This window comes from Stomoxys calcitrans, chromosome 2 (assembly GCF_963082655.1).
Source record: "Stomoxys calcitrans chromosome 2, idStoCalc2.1, whole genome shotgun sequence".
In the NCBI taxonomy this organism is placed as follows: domain Eukaryota; kingdom Metazoa; phylum Arthropoda; class Insecta; order Diptera; family Muscidae; genus Stomoxys; species Stomoxys calcitrans.
In genome coordinates this window covers 4,911,699-4,930,892 of record NC_081553.1, presented here as the reverse complement: position 1 = coordinate 4,930,892, position 19,194 = coordinate 4,911,699, and the positions used below count along the sequence as shown (strand labels likewise).

General features: G+C 37.7%; 1 protein-coding gene across 1 annotated transcript in view; it reads right to left on the bottom strand.

Annotated features, from left to right (window-relative positions):
* Window positions 1-19,194, bottom strand: part of LOC106080427 (dynein axonemal heavy chain 10) — a 239,264-nt gene that overhangs the window by 154,759 nt on the left and 65,311 nt on the right. Inside the window, 8 exon segments of the mRNA XM_059362518.1 lie at window positions 11,113-11,195; window positions 11,247-11,355; window positions 11,412-11,573; window positions 11,640-12,241; window positions 14,160-14,332; window positions 14,394-14,501; window positions 18,093-18,386; window positions 18,469-18,661. Coding sequence (XP_059218501.1) covers window positions 11,113-11,195; window positions 11,247-11,355; window positions 11,412-11,573; window positions 11,640-12,241; window positions 14,160-14,332; window positions 14,394-14,501; window positions 18,093-18,386; window positions 18,469-18,661 — 1,724 coding nt within the window.

Sequence of the window (19,194 nt, the reverse complement as noted above, 5' to 3'; positions counted from 1 at the left end):
CCCCATAGACATGGGCGTCGATGTTTTATTACACCACTCGACAAGTGCGCCGAATGTGGTCTAGATTGGGTGATATTTGGTATGGACCGATGTCCCCATTTAATATCTGGAGTTTTTAAACTGCATATTTTTTATCCAATGTAGTTGAAGTTTTGAGCAGTGAGTTTACTACACCCACAACATCCATGGTGAATTTGGTCTGGAGTATTTTCTAGAGCAGGACTCAACCAAGGGCACCACATGCAAAGTTTCAGCCAAAGATTTTAAATCTAGAGATAGTTTTATATGGGAGCTATATCTAGTTATAGAGCGATCTGAATCGAACATAGCCTCATCGTTAGAAGTCATAACAAAGTACAGGCTCAAGAAGCAAAATCGGCAGATAGGTTTATATAGGAGCTATATATTACAAATAGCTGAAGGATTGTCGAAAAAATCATGAATATATAGTGGCACAAACATGTCTATATACCTATTCATAAATATCAGTTACGTGCACTGACAGTAACGTATTTAGTTAGGTTGAGATTTTAACCTAAACAAGTAAAGGCACATTAAGTTCGGCGGTGCCTTGGATGCCCACCACCTTGCATATATTTAATATCTATATAAAATGCATTCAACTATTACTATTTCCCATATTCTATGTTATATCCAAATATCGCCCGATCTGTATCATACTTATTTAGGGTATATAGGGCCCTTATACATTCCGCAGTTTCATATGTCAGCGAATTTGGGCAATAAATCCTTTAAGTATGGGCTAAAGGCTGTTAATAGGATGATCGGTCTATATGGCAGAGTACAACTCACTGTTCTAAATTTTCGATAGATAGGATTATAAATGCGCCTTTTATGGGCAGGTCCGTCTATATTGCAGATATATGGAGAAATGGTTCGATCCCGAACAACTTCGGTTCGGACAACTGGAGGCCTATGGTCAATCTTCCTGTTGTAAAGTTCAGCAAAATCCAGTAATAAATGACGCTTTCATGAGCTTAAGAACTCAAGATCGGTCTAAATGGCAGGTATATCAAAATATGGTCCTATAAAAATGATATTCGACTCGGAATACAATATGCCTACTCCAACTTACTCTTCTAAATTTCAGAGAAATCGCTTAATAAATGTGCCTGTTATGGGCTTAAGACCCCAAAGACCTAGACCTCAAGATAGGTCTAGATGACAGCTATATGGTCCAATAAAGATCATATTCGACTCGAAAACTAGATGCCTACTCCAACTTACTCTTCTAAAATTCACCGAAATCGGATAATAAACGCGCCTGTTATGGGCTTAAGACCCCAAATCGGTAGAAAGGTCTATATGGACGCTATATCAAAATATGGTCCGATTATTAAAATGTTGGGTTCGGATTTCAATGGCCACAACCCAAATCACTGCTTTAAATTTCGAACCGGTATTTGATCCTTAGTTGGCAGATCGGTCAACGTGGTAGTTATATCCATATATGGTCTGATTTAGCTTATTCAAGAACTTAACCTGCGTATGGAAGAAATACGTATCTTTGCCAAATGTCAGCTCAATATCTTAATTTTTAAAGACTGTAGCGTGCAAGTGATGTGCCGCGGTTTGCTCTGTGATTTTGGTAGTAACCCCGATTTTATATTTGAAGTGGCCACTATGTTTATAAGAGTGGACTATTTTTTTATCGTTGACAACAAGACGCAATCGCTGGAGTAGTTAAAGTGAAAATAAAGTTTGTTTGTTTGTCAGAAAATCTGCAAAATTTTAACCAAGTCGGAAAAATATTGCGGCTTGTAAGACTCACGAAGTCAAATGGGGAGGTCGGTTTAAAGTACTTGGTACAGTGTCGTAACAAAACACCACGTACTCAATTTCAGCCAAATCGGGAGATCGGTTTATATGGGGGTATATCAGGTTATAGACTGGCTTGGACCGTATTTGGCACAGTTGTTGGAAGTCGTAGCAGAACAGCGCATGTAAAATTTCAATCAAATCAAACCAATCCCCAACGACCTACATCAATATTAAATATCTGTGCAAAATTTCAGGCATCTAGGTTTATGCGCTCGACCGCTATCGTGATTTCGACAGATGGACGGACATGGCTAGCTCAACTCAGAACGTCGAGACGATCAGGAATCAAGAAGATTCGGCAGCCCGAGCCATTTTGAGAACTTTGATGTAGATGTAGATACTTCAACTCCAACCATTTAAAATTTCAAAGAGTTATCTTCACCCCTTCTCAAATGAAAGATTTTGTACTAGCTATTTTAATTCTCATCGCATATTATTAATTTGTATTATTTTGTGGGGGTCGGAATTGTAACTATTTCTTCTATCAATGCATGAGTTGCATACAAAATGCAAAATGCTAAACATTCTATAATGTTGTTATTCTGTATGTGTGTCATACCCATTGTAGGGCACATTTACCAATGGTTAGAAAGATAAACGTTAAAAGAGCAGTGGACAGCAGTCGATGTGTAGGGATACCAGGGCAGCACATAAACCAAATATGAAATGTTTACATTATTTGCTGAAAAGTCGCATTGCCTCACATTCACATGCATATTTGCCTCCAAAGCCCTGTCATTCGTTACGAAGCATTTTGAAGGCTTTGCATGTGTTTTCCTTGTGCATTGCAATTTTTTCTTCAGTCTCCCAATTTCTAACACTCCAACAAACAAACGCACATAGACTCCCGTGACGATGGTGCTACACATATAAACATTTTCCTTATACTTTTTTGTACCCTACACCACGGTGGTACAGGATTTTATAACTTTGTGAATTTGTTTGTAACACCCAAAAGGAAGAGAGATAGACCCATTGATAAGTATATCGATCGCCATAGAATCACTTTCTGATTCGATTTAGCTATGTCCGTCTGTCTGTCTGTCCGTCTGTCCATGTCAATTGTGTGTACAGGTCGCAGTTGTCATCCGATCGCCTTAAAATTTGATACAGGCATGTTTTTCGGCCTAGAGACGAAGCCTATTGAAATTGGAAAAAATCGGTTCAGATTTGGATATAGCTCACACATATATGTTCGCCCGATTTTCAGTAATAATGCTCTAAAATGGTCATTTGCCAATCGATTCTCTCGAAATTTGGAAGAAAGAATTTCTTTATGACTATATATATAAATATATATATATATATATATATATATATATATATATATATATATATATATATATATATATATATATATATATATATATATATATATATATATATATATATATATATATATATATATATATATATATTTATATATATAGTCATAAAGAAATTCTTTCTTCCAAATTTCGAGAGAATCGATTGGCAAATGACCATTTTAGAGCATTATTACTGAAAATCGGGCGAACATATATGTGTGAGCTATATCCAAATCTGAACCGATTTTTTCCAATTTCAATAGGCTTCGTCTCTAGGCCGAAAAACATGCCTGTATCAAATTTTAAGGCGACCGGATGACAACTGCGACCTGTACACACAATTGACATGGACAGACGGACATAGCTAAATCGAATCAGAAAGTGATTCTATGGCGATCGATATACTTATCAATGGGTCTATCTCTCTTCCTTTTGGGTGTTACAAACAAATTCACAAAGTTATAAAATCCTGTACCACCGTGGTGTAGGGTACAAAAAAGTATAAGGAAAATGTTTATATGTGTAGCACCATCGTCACGGGAGTCTATGTGCGTTTGTTTGTTGGAGTGTTAGAAATTGGGAGACTGAAGAAAAAATTGCAATGCACAAGGAAAACACATGCAAAGCCTTCAAAATGCTTTGCATGTGTATATATATATATATATATATATATATATATATATATATATATATATATATATATATATATATATATATATATATATATATATATATATATAGTCATAAAGAAATTATTTCTTCCAAATTTCGAGAGAATCGATTGGCAAATGACCATTTTAGAGCATTATTATATATATATATATATATATATATATATACATATATATATATATATATATATATATATATATATATATATATATATATATATATATATATATATATATATATATATATATATATATATATATATATATATATATATATATATATATATATATATATATATATATCGCTCGATTTTTACTGCAAGCGCATTTATTGACCAATCTTCCCAAAACTTCTTACAAAGCTTTCCATGATGACTGTCACACTATGTGAGAAGATTGCTCGAAATCATTTTAGATTTAGTTATAGCTGGCAGGAAGGATTTTCTCTTGACTCTCGACATTACTGCTGAATTTCATGGATATCGGTTAAGATTTATATATAGCTATCATATATATATATATATATATATATATATATATATATATATATATATATATATATATATATATATATATATATATATATATATATATATATATATATATATATATATATATTGCCCGATTTTAACTTCTGTAGTCACAGCATGCGCACTTATTGACCCATCTTGCCAAAATTTTCCAAAACGCTTTCCGACGACTGCCACGGTATCTGTAACATATAGTTCCCATATATATGTTCGTCCGAAATTAGGCAGAAAGGAATTTTTTTGACTCTCGACATTATGGTTAAATTTCATAGAAATCGGCTAAGATTTGGATATAGCTTTCTCATATGTAAATCGCCCGATTTTCACTCCGAGAGCCACTGCAAGCGCATTGTTTGACCAATCTTACCAACATTTTACACAACGCTTTCTTCAACGGCTACCACGATATCTGAGAAGTTTGCTCAAAATCGGTTCGGATTTAGATATAGCTATAGGGCTTATATGCAATAATGTTGTCATTTGTCAACCGTAGTTATTGAAGTTTGAACATATGCTCGAAATGTGATACGGATTGTTTAATAACTCATCTGAAAACATACGCCGAGGTCCATCAAAATTGGTTTAGAGTTAGATATAGCCCCCACATTGTACTTATTGGGTAGGTGTAGGGTATTATACAGTCGGCACCGCCCGACTTTTGCCCTTCCCTACTGCTTTCGTCTTGTGTTCTTATACATAACACCATAAGAAGGGAGTATTTACATTTTTTCTTTCCGTTTGCAACACTTCGTTTGGGTGGCTATAGGGGTTATGAGGTTATGAAACCAGGTTCAGTTCTAAAATGATCTAGCCATATCACATCTTTAGAGTAAGATCTTTTTTTTATTTTATACCCTCCACCATAGGATGGGGGAATACTAATTTCGTTATTCTGTTTGTAACTCCTCGAAATGTTCAACAAAGACCCCATAAAGTATATATATTCTTGTTCGTCGTGACATTTTAAGTCGATCTAGCCATGTCCGTCGGTCTGTTCGTCGGTCCATCCGTCAGTCCGTCTGCCTGTCGAAAGCACGCTAACTTTTGAAGGAATAAAGTTAGCCGCTTGCACAAATACTTTTTATCAGTGTAGATCGGTTGGGATAGTAAATGGGCCAAATCGGTCCATGTTTTGATATAGCTGCCATATAAACCGATCTTGGGTCTTGACTTCTTGAGCCTCTAGAGGGCACAATTCTCGTCCGATTTGACTGAAATTTTGTTCGCGATGTTTTGGTATCATTTCCAACAACTGCGCTAAGAATGGTTCAAATCGGTCTACGTTTTCATATAGCTGCTAATTAAACCTATCTTGGGTCATGACTTCTTCAGCCTCCAGAAGGCACAATTCTCGTCCGATTGGACGTAGTGTTTTGGTATCTCTTCCAACAATTGTGTTAAGTATGATTCAAATCGCCTCATTATCTGGTATAGCTGTCATATAAACCGATCTTTTCGTCCGATTTGACTGCAATTTTGCATGACGTGTTATGATTTCCAATAAATGTGCTAAGTATGGCGCAAATCGGAACATAACCTGATATAGCTGCCATATAAACCAATCTGGGATCTCGACTTCTTGAGCCTTCGGAGGGCTCAATTATCATCCGATTATGCAGAAATTTTGTGCAACGGCTTCTTTCATGACCTTCAACATACATGTCTTATATGGTCTGAATCGATCTATAGATTGATACAGCTCCCATATAAACCGATCTCCCGATTTTGCTTCTTGAGCCCTTACAAGGTGCAATTCTTATCCGAATGGACTGAAATATTACACAATGACTTCTACAATGTTCAGCATTCATTTATGGTCCGAATCGGACTATAACTTGTTCCTTTATAGATTGTTCTACGAAGACGATTTACTTAATAGTTGGTGATTCATAATTATATGGGTGTAGAAATAAATTCATATGAGTTTCAACAATTCGACCTTACCGAATATAAGCATTTTTTCGTTTTTATACCCTACACCACCACTGTGGTAAAAATAGGTCCAGATTTCGATATAGCTCCCGTATAAATGTATCACCCGATTTGGACTGAAATGGCCGTAGTTATTACAATTTTCAACCGATTTGCACAAAAGTTGGCACGGATTGTTTTGTTTCGTTGCTGATCTTTACATATTTACAAGATTTCATGTAAATCGGTTCAGATTTGGATATATTTATGTCCATATATACTTTTTGCCCGATTTTCACTTATATGGCCGTAATAACTATAATTTTCATGCAAGATTTCATCAAAATCGTTTCAGATTTAGGTGGAACTCCCATATATATATAGCCGGATAGATTTCATATACATATATCTATTTATTTATAATTGTAGGATAGGTGTAGGGTATTATATAGTCGTCTCCGCCCGACTTAGATATTTCTTACTGTTATTTTTTGGCTGCAGTTGCATCTCAATTTGTGTGACTGTTTGCAAAGACGATGCTGTCATATGTATGTGAGCTCTGAGAACGAGTACGTCTATGTTTTGGCATGTTATAGGAATTTAACAACGTTGTACAACGGTTGGCCTCAACTTGGTCCCTCTCCCGATGTCGCCTTCCGTTTGCCACCACATCATGTACGTGATGCGCTGTCTGTCCTGTTGTTGCATGGTTATGTTGCAATGCCTTGGTTTTATCATATGGTAAACACCATTTAGGTGCAGTCAGTTGAAAATACGACAAAGCTCCTTGCATACATTCCATGGCAGTTACAGTGCCACAAGGTGAGGAGATGGAGTATTCGAGGGGTAGGAAGTACCACAAAACCTTTTGAATACAAATCACCATTGCATTTAATAATAGAAAATATGGAAAAACTCTTCTGCATGAGTCATGTTCAAATCCAATGCCTTTGGTGTGGCATTGCAAGGCCGACGGATTTGAAATAATTCAAATGCACACAACTAAATCGACTGACTAGGAAATGACACTAAGTATATTGCAATTATTTAATGACTTTATGTTATGCCGCATAATTTTTAAATTTTTAAGTATTGACTATAAATGAGTACAAGTTCACAACTTGTGGTACCCACCACCGTAGGATAGGGGGTATATTCATTTAGTCATTCCGTAATCTTTGATCAGCGTAAAAATTTAATAGGATCTAGACATGTACGTCCGTCTGTCTGTTGAAATAACGCTACAGTCTTTAAAAATAGAGATATTGAGCTGAAACTTTGCACAGATACTTTTTTGGTCCATAAGCAGGTTCAGTTCGAAGATGGGCTATATCGGACTATATCTGGATATAGCCACCATATAGACCGATCGGCCAATTTAGGGTCTTAGGCCCATAAAAGCCACATTTATTATCCGATTTCGCTGAAATTTGGGACAGTGAGTTGTGTTAGACCCTTCCATACCCTTCTCCAATTTGGCTCAGATCGGTGCAGATTTGGATATAGGTGCCATATAGACTGATCCTCCGATTTAGGGTCTAAGGCCCATAAAAGTCAAATTTATCATCTGATTTCGCTGGAATTTGGGACAGTAAGTTGTGTTAGGCCCTTCGACATCTTTCGTCAATTTAGCTCAGATCAGTCCAGATTTGGACATAGCTGCCATATAGACCGTTCCTCCGATTAAGGTCTTAAGCCCATAAAAGCCACATTTATTATCCAATTTCGCTGAAATTTGGGACAGTGAGTTGTGTTAGACCCTTCCATACCCTTCTCCAATTTGGCTCAGATCGGTGCAGATTTGGATATAGCTGCCGTATAGACTGATCCTCCGATTTAGGGTCTAAGGCCCATAAAAGTCAAATTTATCATCTGATTTTGCTGGAATTTGGGACAGTAAGTTGTGTTAGGCCCTTCGACATCTTTCGTCAATTTAGCTCAGATCAGTCCAGATTTGGACATAGCTGCCATATAGACCGTTCCTCCGATTAAGGTCTTTGGCCCATAAAAGCCCCATTTATTATCCGATTTTGCTGAAATTTTGGACAGTGAGTTGTGTTAGGCCTTTCAACATCCTTTGTCAATTTGGCCCAGATCGGTCCAGATTTGGATATAGCTGCCATATAGACCGATTTCTCGATTTAAGGTTTTGGGCCCATAAAAGGCTCATTTATTGTCCGATATCGCCGAAATTTGCGACAGTCAGTTATGTCAAGCCCCTTGACATATTTCTGGAATATGGCACAGATCGGTAAAGATTTGGATATAGCTGCCATAAAGACCGATCTCTCGGTTTTAGGTTTTGGGGCCATAAAATGCTCATTTATTGTCTGATGTCGCTGAAATTTTAGACAGTGAGTTGTGGTGGGTATCCAAGGTTCGGCCCGGCCGAACTTAACGCCTTTTTACTTGTTTTCAATGTTATTATTGACAGCATAGTTGTAAGTAAACTGTGATTAGCAAAATGAGTTAAGAGTACTTTATGTTCAATTAGGTATAAGCTAATTATTTTGAGATAACATAAACAAAAAGTTTCCTGTGGATGCGCGGGTAAAAATCATCGGGGCAAAGTCTTCACTGAAAATTCAACTGATGCAGCTTAGCTCAAGATTTTGAGGTAGACGCTCAAGTCCTGCTGGGAGGGAGCATTTACATAATAAATGGAGAAGAAGGCTGCAATCAACTGGAGGGCATTCCATCCCCAAAACAACTTAAGCGAACAATAGTAATATGGGTCCAAGAATCTTTGTTTATGTCGCTAAGGACAACTTGGTGATGGTTGTTGGCTACAGGGGAGAGAAATAGGGCTGCATACCTAAGAACAATTAAAGTGGGATAGTTAATGGACTGTCATCTGTATACACCGATGTTATTTTTGAATTGCCTGGGCCTTCTCTAGTAAGAAGGCTGGTATCGGGGCCGCTAGAAACAGTTTTCGGTAATCAACGTTCAATTGGCATGTGTCGCATGTATGTGTTTGGGAGACTTAGGGACTATAATCCCAATCTTTCAACTACCGACAAGAAGATTGGTAAATTGAATAAGAATTATGCTAATCGGAGCCATGCATTATTCTTACTAAACTAAGGAGTTATATCCTGCGGATTTAACAGACGGGTGCTACTCAACTTGAAAGTCCTGAAAATGAAGCGGAGGACATAGACGTTATGGTCAACCGACACACTTATGTCAGCATGTCCTAGAGACAAACCAAAGGGGAAAAAGCGACCGTACCGATTAACTTGTTTCAGTCACAGATTTATCCGAGGTAATTATAGAGCAGACGGGCTTGCAAGGAATAACCTTCAGGATCAGGACCGATTGGCAACAGGTGGTCACAAAGTGTGGGTTGTGAACTCTTCAAAATTGAGTGCCGCAGTCTAAACTTGATAAGGTTTACCGCTTTGCTGTCGCGGGCTAAAACTGACGTCTCAGTCATTGTGTCCGTCATGACAGGCCACAGTCTAATCGGAAAACTTGCTGACAGACTGAAGGTTCAGTAAAGACTTTTGTAGAGGCTGTGAGGATGTCGCGGAACTAGCGAACATCAGTTGTGTGTGTGTGTCCGGCACTGACAGTCAGTAGGAGTTCCACTTTAGGTTTTCATTTTTTTGAGAACTTGTCTGAATTAGTGGATGTTAACATTCGCAACTTTTCAGATTTTTAATGCAATCTGGCTGGTTCAACGGTAGGAAATAGAAGGCATCTTCCTTCTTCTATTTCTGTGGTATCACAATGAAGGAAAACGTCTAAATGAATCAGATAACAAACCAAAATTTGCCCATGACCATTCCATTAAGGAACAGGGGCAAACTCCTCACATATCAATGAGTGCAGTTCGATTCAAGTTTTAGCTCAATGATAAGGGGCCTACTTTTTATAGCCAAGTCCGAACGGCGTGCCGCAGCGCGACACCTCAATGGAGAGAAGTTTTACATGGCATAGTACCTCACAAATGTTGCCAGTATTAGGAGGGGAAAACCACCGCTGAAAATTTTTTCTGATGGTCTCGCCAGGATTCGAACCCAGGGAGCCGCAATTTTCTTCCGATTTAGCTGAACTTTTGCATGTGGTGATTCGTTATTGTGCCAAGTACGGCTCAAATCCATAACATGTAATAGCTACCATATAAACCGATCTCCCGATTTGATTTCTTGAGCCCTTACAAGCCGCAATTTTTATCCGATTAGGTTGAAATTTTGCATATGGTGTTCCGTTACGACTTTCAACAATTGTGCCAAGTACGATCCGAATCGGTGTATAACCTGATACAGCTCCCATATAAACCGATCTCCCGATTTGATTTCTTGAGCCCTTATAAGCCGTTATTTTTGAGCGATTAGGCTGAAATTTTGCATGTGGTGTTTTTTAATGACTTCCAACGACTGTGTCCAGTATGGTCCAAATCGGTCTATAACCTGATATAGCTCCCATATAAACCAATCTCCCAATTTGACTTCTTGTGCCCATGGAAGCCCCAATTTATGTCAGATTTTGCTTCATGTGGTGTTCCGTTATGACTTTCAACAACTGTGCCAAGGACGGTCCGAATCGCTTCCATATAAACCGATCTCCCCATTTGGCTTCTTGAGTCCTTACAGCTGCAATTTTTCTCCGATTTGGCTAAAATTGTGCATGTAGTGTTCTGTTACGACTTCCAACAACTGTGCCAAATACGATCTAAATCGGTCGATAACCTGATATAGATCCCATGTAAACCGATCTTTCGATCATCCTTGTTCGGTTCCTAGAAGTCAATTTTATCTGGTTTGACTTTGTAGTGTCGGAAATCGATATTTAGTTTTATCCTAAGGTGGCGTTATAATAAAATAGTATACTCTTCAAACTTACTTTTTGACACAATTTTTTGCACCCTCAACTACACGATTGGCCAGCTCTTGAATTTTTACCACCAATCCGCCAATGGTTTTTATCTAAAATACATACAGCTGAAATAGTTTGTTATACAAAAGTGATGATCTTACTTTAACAACATCCTCATAAAATGTAAAAGAGTATTTGACATCACCTTCATGCTCAATAGGGGAACAGGGTATACATGTGCCTTTCATCCAGCGTGTAAACATTTTTAGTCTGCCGATAAACATTGTCTTTAATACGATCGAATTGCAATACCAACATAATCTTACCGGTCCAAAAAATCTTTGGAAGACTGAACAATCATATTTTTAACCTCATTTGCAGAGGGCTCCAGCATAATCTCGGACAAAACTATGACGGCGTTGATTTCAAACATGGGTTGATTGCCAAGCAAGCGATCCAAATAACATTCAAGGTTTTTATAAGTGAAACTAGAAGTTAATATCGAAAGGAAAAGTGGCTATAATGAGAATACATATTGCAAACCAAGTACTTACTCTAGTATACATTTGTACGTCTCCTCTTCCCAGAAAACATAATACTCTTTCATCTTTTCGGATCGACCCGTAAATGTACCCAACACAAGGCTCTCCAACTTGATCAGTACTGGTCCCAGAGAGTCATAGATTTTCTTCATTTGCGAACATTTTTCAGTTCGTGACTTTTCCAGTCTCTCCATGTACGTTTGGCAATGGTAGATATCCAAACCGCATTCCTTTTCATTTGGCGACAGGGACTTAGAGGACTCTTTTATGCGAATAATTTCTACTTTGTCATGTTGTCCCATAGACTCCGAGTCTTGATCTTCATTGGACTCGGTTAAATTTTGCTGAGTTGATTCCATGTCAAATTGTAAGGCTGCGTCTGCTTCTCTGCTCTCATCGATGGTAAATATATTGAAATTTTTAAGTTGATTTATGCGATTGCGTATATCGATGCGAATATAATTTATTTGTGATACTATTGACTGTAATTTGCGCATCAGAGCAGAAACAACATCACAATACTTCTTGATATTGAAAGACTGCCAAGTGTATCGTCCAACTCCTACTTGTATGGCTACTTCTGTTTCATAGAGATGATCGCGTAAAAAATTCACCTGTGAATAACAAAATGGATTTCAACATTTTTTCACATAATTTCTTATTAGCTTTGATGACTTTGACCGCCCATTTCTGTCGGGTCTAACTTTGGACACGCAATGGGGAACCCAAATTGATGTAAATATTTACTTCTAATCCATATCCCTATACATAAAATCGTTGCTTGATTGGCTAACCGACTGATCGGCCCAAATGGGTTAATCTAGAATCATGAAACTAGAGGCGAATGGTGACTTTGGTTCATAGACGCAAGATAAGAAGAGGTTTGATGATATTCTTACGTTAAGGTACTAAAAAGTATTAAATGGTACAAAGTTAATGTTTGCCAAGCATGAACGGAAAGCGCTACAATAATGACATTTTCAGCAAAGAAAGATTGAAGAAAAAATGTTATAAAGGGTGATTTTTTTGAGGTTAGGATTTTCATGCATTAGTATTTGACAGATCACGTGGGATTTCAGACATGGTGTCAAAGAGAAAGATGCTCAGTATGCTTTGACATTTCATCATGAATAGACTTACTAACGAGCAACGCTTGCAAATCATTGAATTTTATTACCAAAATCAGTGTTCGGTTCGAAATGTGTTCATTCACCGTAACGTTGCGTCCAACAGCATCTTTGAAAAAATACGGTCCAATGATTCCACCAGCGTACAAACCACACCAAACAGTGCATTTTTCGGGATGCATGGGCAGTTCTTGAACGGCTTCTGGTTGCTCTTCACTCCAAATGCGGCAATTTTGCTTATTTACGTAGCCATTCAACCAGAAATGAGCCTCATCGCTGAACAAAATTTGTCAAAATTTGAACACATTTCGAACCGAACACTGATTTTGGTAATAAAATTCAATGATTTGCAAGCGTTGCTCGTTAGTAAGTCTATTCATGATGAAATGTCAAAGCATACTGAGCATCTTTCTCTTTGACACCATGTCTGAAATCCCACGTGATCTGTCAAATACTAATGCATGAAAATCCTAACCTCAAAAAAATCACCCTTTACAACCCTTGTGATTTGATGTCAATCAATCAATCAGTACCTGCTAGTGGCAACCGTTTCCAAAGAAAACAGACAGAGTGGTCGTAGCATGCCAATTTACCGAAAACAAGTAAAAGTGAGGTAAGTTCGGTCGGGCCGAATCTTGGGAACCCACCACATGGGTTCTGTTAAAAATTTATACAAAATTTACAAATTTAGTTGAAGGGCATTGTTTTATTCTACATACCAAACTTCTGTCAAACCAGCAAAGATTAAAGGTTCTAGGAACCGAGGATGATCCAGATACCGATTTACATGGGAGCTCTATCAGGTTATAGACTGATTTGGACCGTACTTGACACAGTTGTTGAAAGTCATAACAAAACAGCGCATGCAAAATTTAGACAAAATCGTAAAAAAGTGGCCTCAAGAAATCAAATTGGTAGATCGGTTTATATGGGAGATATATGAGGTTATATACCGATTTAAACCGTACCGGCATAGTTGTTGGGAGATCGGTTTATATGGGAGATATATCTGGTTATGACCGATCTGGACCGTACTTAGCACAGTTGTTGGAAAGCATAACAGAACACTACATGCAAAGTTTCAGCCAAGATTGGTTTATATAGTTTATATCTAAATCTGAACCGATATCGCCCATTTGCAATCACCAACGACCTACATCAACACTAAGTACCTGTGCAAAATTTCGAGACGATCCAGAATATATATACTTTATGGGGTCGCAGATCAATATTTCGAGTTATAAACGCAGATCAATATTTCTTGTTATAAACGGAATGACTAAGTAAGTATACCCCCATAATATGGTGGAGGGTATAAAAATGGCGAAAGAATTTGCCTAGTATTCAAAGGATTTTGATTTATCTTTTTTTTTTATATTCTCCGATGACATCGTATTTTACTCACCTCCGATAGCGATAATTTATCTAATAAAGCATTGTAGTTATCAATGACTGTGGTTATAGCCTCAAAGTCTTTAAACAGCATTTCCTTTTTCATAATAGCCGTTCTCAACACAGACGGCAGCTTAAAGCCAAAATGCTCAAATTGTTGGCCTTCGAACATTATTTCGAAAATATCTGAAAAGGGTGAAAATGAATACAACTTAAATACCTCATGAAGCTGATTTTTGATTCTTACCTCTGGTCAAATTAACAGTGAACTGCATTTCGTATTCAATCAAAATCTTATCGCCCACCAAAGCTTTCCATGTGGGTAGGCCTTCTTGGACAGATGATTTAACTAAAACTGTTGCAATAAAAATGCCATTTCAAATGTGTAGGAAGAGAGAGAGAGAGAGAGAGTGAAAAAAGGTGAGAAAAGAGAAAAAGAGAGAAAGAGGCAAGCTTTTATTATACCATAAATTCTGAAGATGTTTTTGCTCTAGAGGCTTAAGAAGTATAATCGGGACATCCGATTATATGGGAGCTATATCAGTTTTTGGACAGATTCGGACCATACTTGGTACATACATGTCTATGCATGTCTTAAAAAACGTCTCTGTACAAACTCTGTAGCCCAGCTAATAAGAATTGCGTCCACCAGAAGCTCAAGAAATAAAATCGGGAAAACAATTTATATGGGAACTATATCAGGTTATAAACCAATGTCGACCATACCTAGCACAGTTGTTGAAATAACAAAAAGTTGTTGGAATAACAAAACGCTACGTGCATTCAAATCGGATAAGAGTTGCGCCCTCTAGAGACACAATAAGTCAAGATCCGAGATTGGTTTATATGGGACCTATGCCAAAACATGGGCCGATTTGGCCCATTGGCTAATAAGAAGTATTTGTGCAATATTTGAAGCATCTAGCTTACTTCCACGAAAGTTAGAGTGCTTTCGAGAGACGGACGGACATGGCTAAATTGGCTTTGATTGTCAAGACGATGCTCACTCAATATTTCAATGGCTAAATCGACTTAGAACGGGGCAAAATCGACATAGAACGTCACGACGACATTCAATCCAAATTTCAATGTATTACAAATGGAATAACGATATTAGTATACCTCCATCCTTTGGTGGAGGGTATGAAAAGAGAATAACATATCTGTTTTCCTATATTTTCTCCAAACAGATATACAGATATTGGTGGTGATACAACTAACATTTAATGTGCGCTGTCCAAACGAAGCTACACGAAGTTGCTCGTCTTTCATTTGCCGCGGGCATACAAAATAAGGTGCGGATGTCTGTTGGTGGGCATCAACGACGAACACACACATTTCTATACCCTATACCATAGGATGGGGGAATACGTATTTCGTCATTCTATTTGTAACACCTCGAAATATGCGTCTGAGATCAAGTTTCTTCCGATTTGACTGAAAGTTTGCACGCGGTGTTTTGGAACACTTTCAACAACTAAGTTAAGTATGGTTCAAATCGGTCCATGTTTTGATATAGCTGGCATATAAACCGATGTTGGGTCTTGACTTATTGATCCTCTAGAGGGCGTAATTGTCGTCCGATTTGACTGAAGTTTTGCACGTAGTGTTTTGGTATCACTTGTAATAACTGTGTTAAGCATGATTCAAATCGGTTAATAATCTGGTATAGCTGTCATATAAACCGATTTTGGATCTTGATTTCTTGAGCCAATAGAGCGCGCAATTATCATCCGATTTAGCTTAAATTTCGTTTGAGATGTTTTGTTATGACTTCCAACAACTGTGCGAAGTATGGCGCAAATCGGTACATAACCTAATATAGCTGCCATATAAATCGAACTGGGATCTCGTCTTCTTGACCCTTTAGAGGTTGCCATTCTCATCCGATTTGGAAGAAGTCTGAATCGATCAATAGCTGGATGCAGCTCCCATATAAACCTCTCTCCCGATTTTGCTTCTTGAGCCCCTACAAGGCGCAATTCTTATCCGAATGAACTGAATCACAATTACTTCTACAATGTTCAGCATTCTATTATGGTCCGAATCGGACTATAACTTGATATAGCTCCAATAGCATAACAGTTCTTATTCAATATTCTTTGTTTACCTAATAAGAGACACCGCACATAGAACTCGACTAAGATTCGGCCCGGCCGAACTTAGCACGCTCTTACTTGTAATACTCACCACCGTAGGATAGGGGGCAATTAATTTAGTCATTCCGTTTGCAACACATCGAAATATCAGTTTCCGCCCCTACAAAGTATATATATTTCGGATCGTCGTAAAATTCATAGACGATTTAACGATGTCCGTGTGTCTGTCCGTCTGTCATTTGTAATCGCTCTATAGCCTTCAAAAATCGAGACATTAAGCTGAAATTTGGCACAGATACGTCTTTTTGATGTACGCTGGACCAAATCGGACTATATTTGGATATAGCTGCTATATAGACCGATTTTCCTTAAAGGGTCTAATGCGCTTAACAACATTGCTTTTCATTCGATTTTGCTGAAATTTCAAACAGTGAGTAGTTTAAGGCTTCCTGACAACTGATCAATTTTGCTGAAATTTTAAACAGTGAGTAGTTTAAGGCTTCCCGACAACTGATCCAAATATGGTTCAGATCGGACTATATTTAGAGCCGATAAAGGGTCTGAAGACCATAAAAGCTTTATTTATTACCCGATTTCGCTGAAATTCGCAACAGTGGGTTATTTTAAGCCTATCGACATTTGACCTGAGTGTGGTTCAGATCGGACTATATTTAGATATAGCTACCTTATAGACCGATCTCCCGATAAAGGGTCTGAAGCCCATAAAAGCTTTATTAATTACCCGATTTCGCTGAAAATTGAAACAGTAAGTAGTTTAAGATCATCCCCCATCCGACCCAAATAAGGTAAAAATAGGACAGTAATGAGATATAGGTGTCATATAGACCGATATGCGGGTTAAGGGTCTGAAGCTCAAAAAATTTAATTTATTACCTTTTTTTGTTGAAATTTGAAATACAAAATTCAACAGTGACTTATATTAATAAGACCACTCAATGTCCGTGCCGAATTTGGGTACATAAGTTATCCACTTTTCATCGGATTGTGACGAAAGGAAGTTTACATATATACCCGAGGTGGCGGGTATGCAAAGTTCGGCCTGGCGAACTTAATGCATTTTTACTTATTTGAATTTCTATTTTCCTTAGAAAATCCACTCGAAAAACTCCTACCCACTTTGCATGTGTTTGTCGAACATTAGCAGTATTTAGATTTGATAGCTTTTTTTCTACTCATCGTTTGGTTTGATGAGCTTTGTTTGGACGGTTGTTGGTCATCCCTATTAGTGGATATGCTTCAATGAAAACCAATAAATTCCATTAAAATCCATTTTTTCTAACGCTCAATCACGGCTAGAGTTGCCTTTCATTTCCATCATCTGTTCTATTATTTTCTTCAATTTAACTACTCGGCGGTCTTCTTCAGTTCCGGTCATAAAAACAAAGTGTCTTTTTCTTAAAAAGCGAAAAGGAAGCCGTCATCATTTCTCTGAATGTATGGCAAAGATACTTAACAAATATCAACTTAAAGCAATTGGGTTCATAAGACCATATTGCTGGGCGTTTGAGTTCCCAATAGATAAGGGGAATGAGGGAAAATGCATATTTCGTTTAAGTATGATTGCCTTCCGGACTTCGGTTGCGATACCATTGGATAATAGTTGAAAGGGGGTGTTTGTTGGGTGGTATGAGTTTAATCAGCAAAATTATTGATTGGCAATACTCTATATAGATCTTAAAGATTATTTTTGATTCAGTTTTTAAACTGAGCGACTATTTATATGCAGAACATGGTAATGCTATTTTAACATGGCTACAGAAACAATAATTTTTTGAAAGTTTGTCTATTTTTCCTTGTGCAATGTTTTATGCTGGAGCACTACTTACGTTCACACTGTTTAATGCAAAATTTATCTCTCTCCGTTGGCTTGACTTTGCCCGACTTCATCAGTTTGAGGAACTCCATTGCTTTAATCAGTTGGGCATCCGCAGCTGGTTTTCTTCCCATCAACCACTGTAGCATTGTAGCAATTACAGTGAATTTGGTTATTTTGCGAATGAAGCCGGTGGCCACAGTCTGATTGTAGGAGTCCGTGCCACCTGAACCAGAAGGTGTGGATTCATCAATTGATTTTTCCTTTTTCAGTTTGATGGTTTCCAAGGCATTTGATATGTAGGTAACTGGAAAAAATTGAAAAGTTGTTTTTGAAGTTCTGAAGGTTTTTAAGCACGCAATTTGGCTTTTTCGACGCGCCTTACTTACATGTCTCGCCCTTGCATATTTGTATTTTGAGTATATTCTTTCTCATCAAACCGTTGACCATGTATGTTGCTTGGGAACAATATTTTTCAAAAAGGTTATTCTCATAAATGTGCATTTTGTTCACCAGTTCGAAGTAAGACTTAAATGCGCTGCGCTTAAGGTAGCTGTTTGAAAGGTTGGGTTCATTTTCCATCTGTAATATGGAAAAAATGGTGGAATGGTGAAAAGCAAGTAAAAAGGCGTTAAGTTCGACCGGGCCGAACTTTGGGTACCCACCACCTCGGGTATATATGTTAATCACCTTTCGTCGAAATCCGGTGGAAAATGCATACCTTATGGCCCATAGCAGCAGTATCGCAACATGTTCCGATTTGTATCAAATACTAATATGTACAAGTCATTGTTCAATTGTTATACCCACCACCGAAGGATGGGGGTATATTCACTTTGTCATTGCGTTTGCAACACATCGAAATATCCATTCCGACCCTATTAAGTATATATATTCTTGATCAGCGTAAAAATCTAAGACGATCTAGACATGTCCGTCTGTCTGTTTGTCTGTTGAAATCACGCTACAGTCTTCAAAAATAGAGATATTGAGCTTTTTTGTCCATAAGCATGTTAAATTCGAAGAGGGGCTATATCAGACTATATCTTGATATAGCCCCCACAGGCTATATCAATAGTCCTCATAGGCTATATCAATACCCCCATTGGCTATAC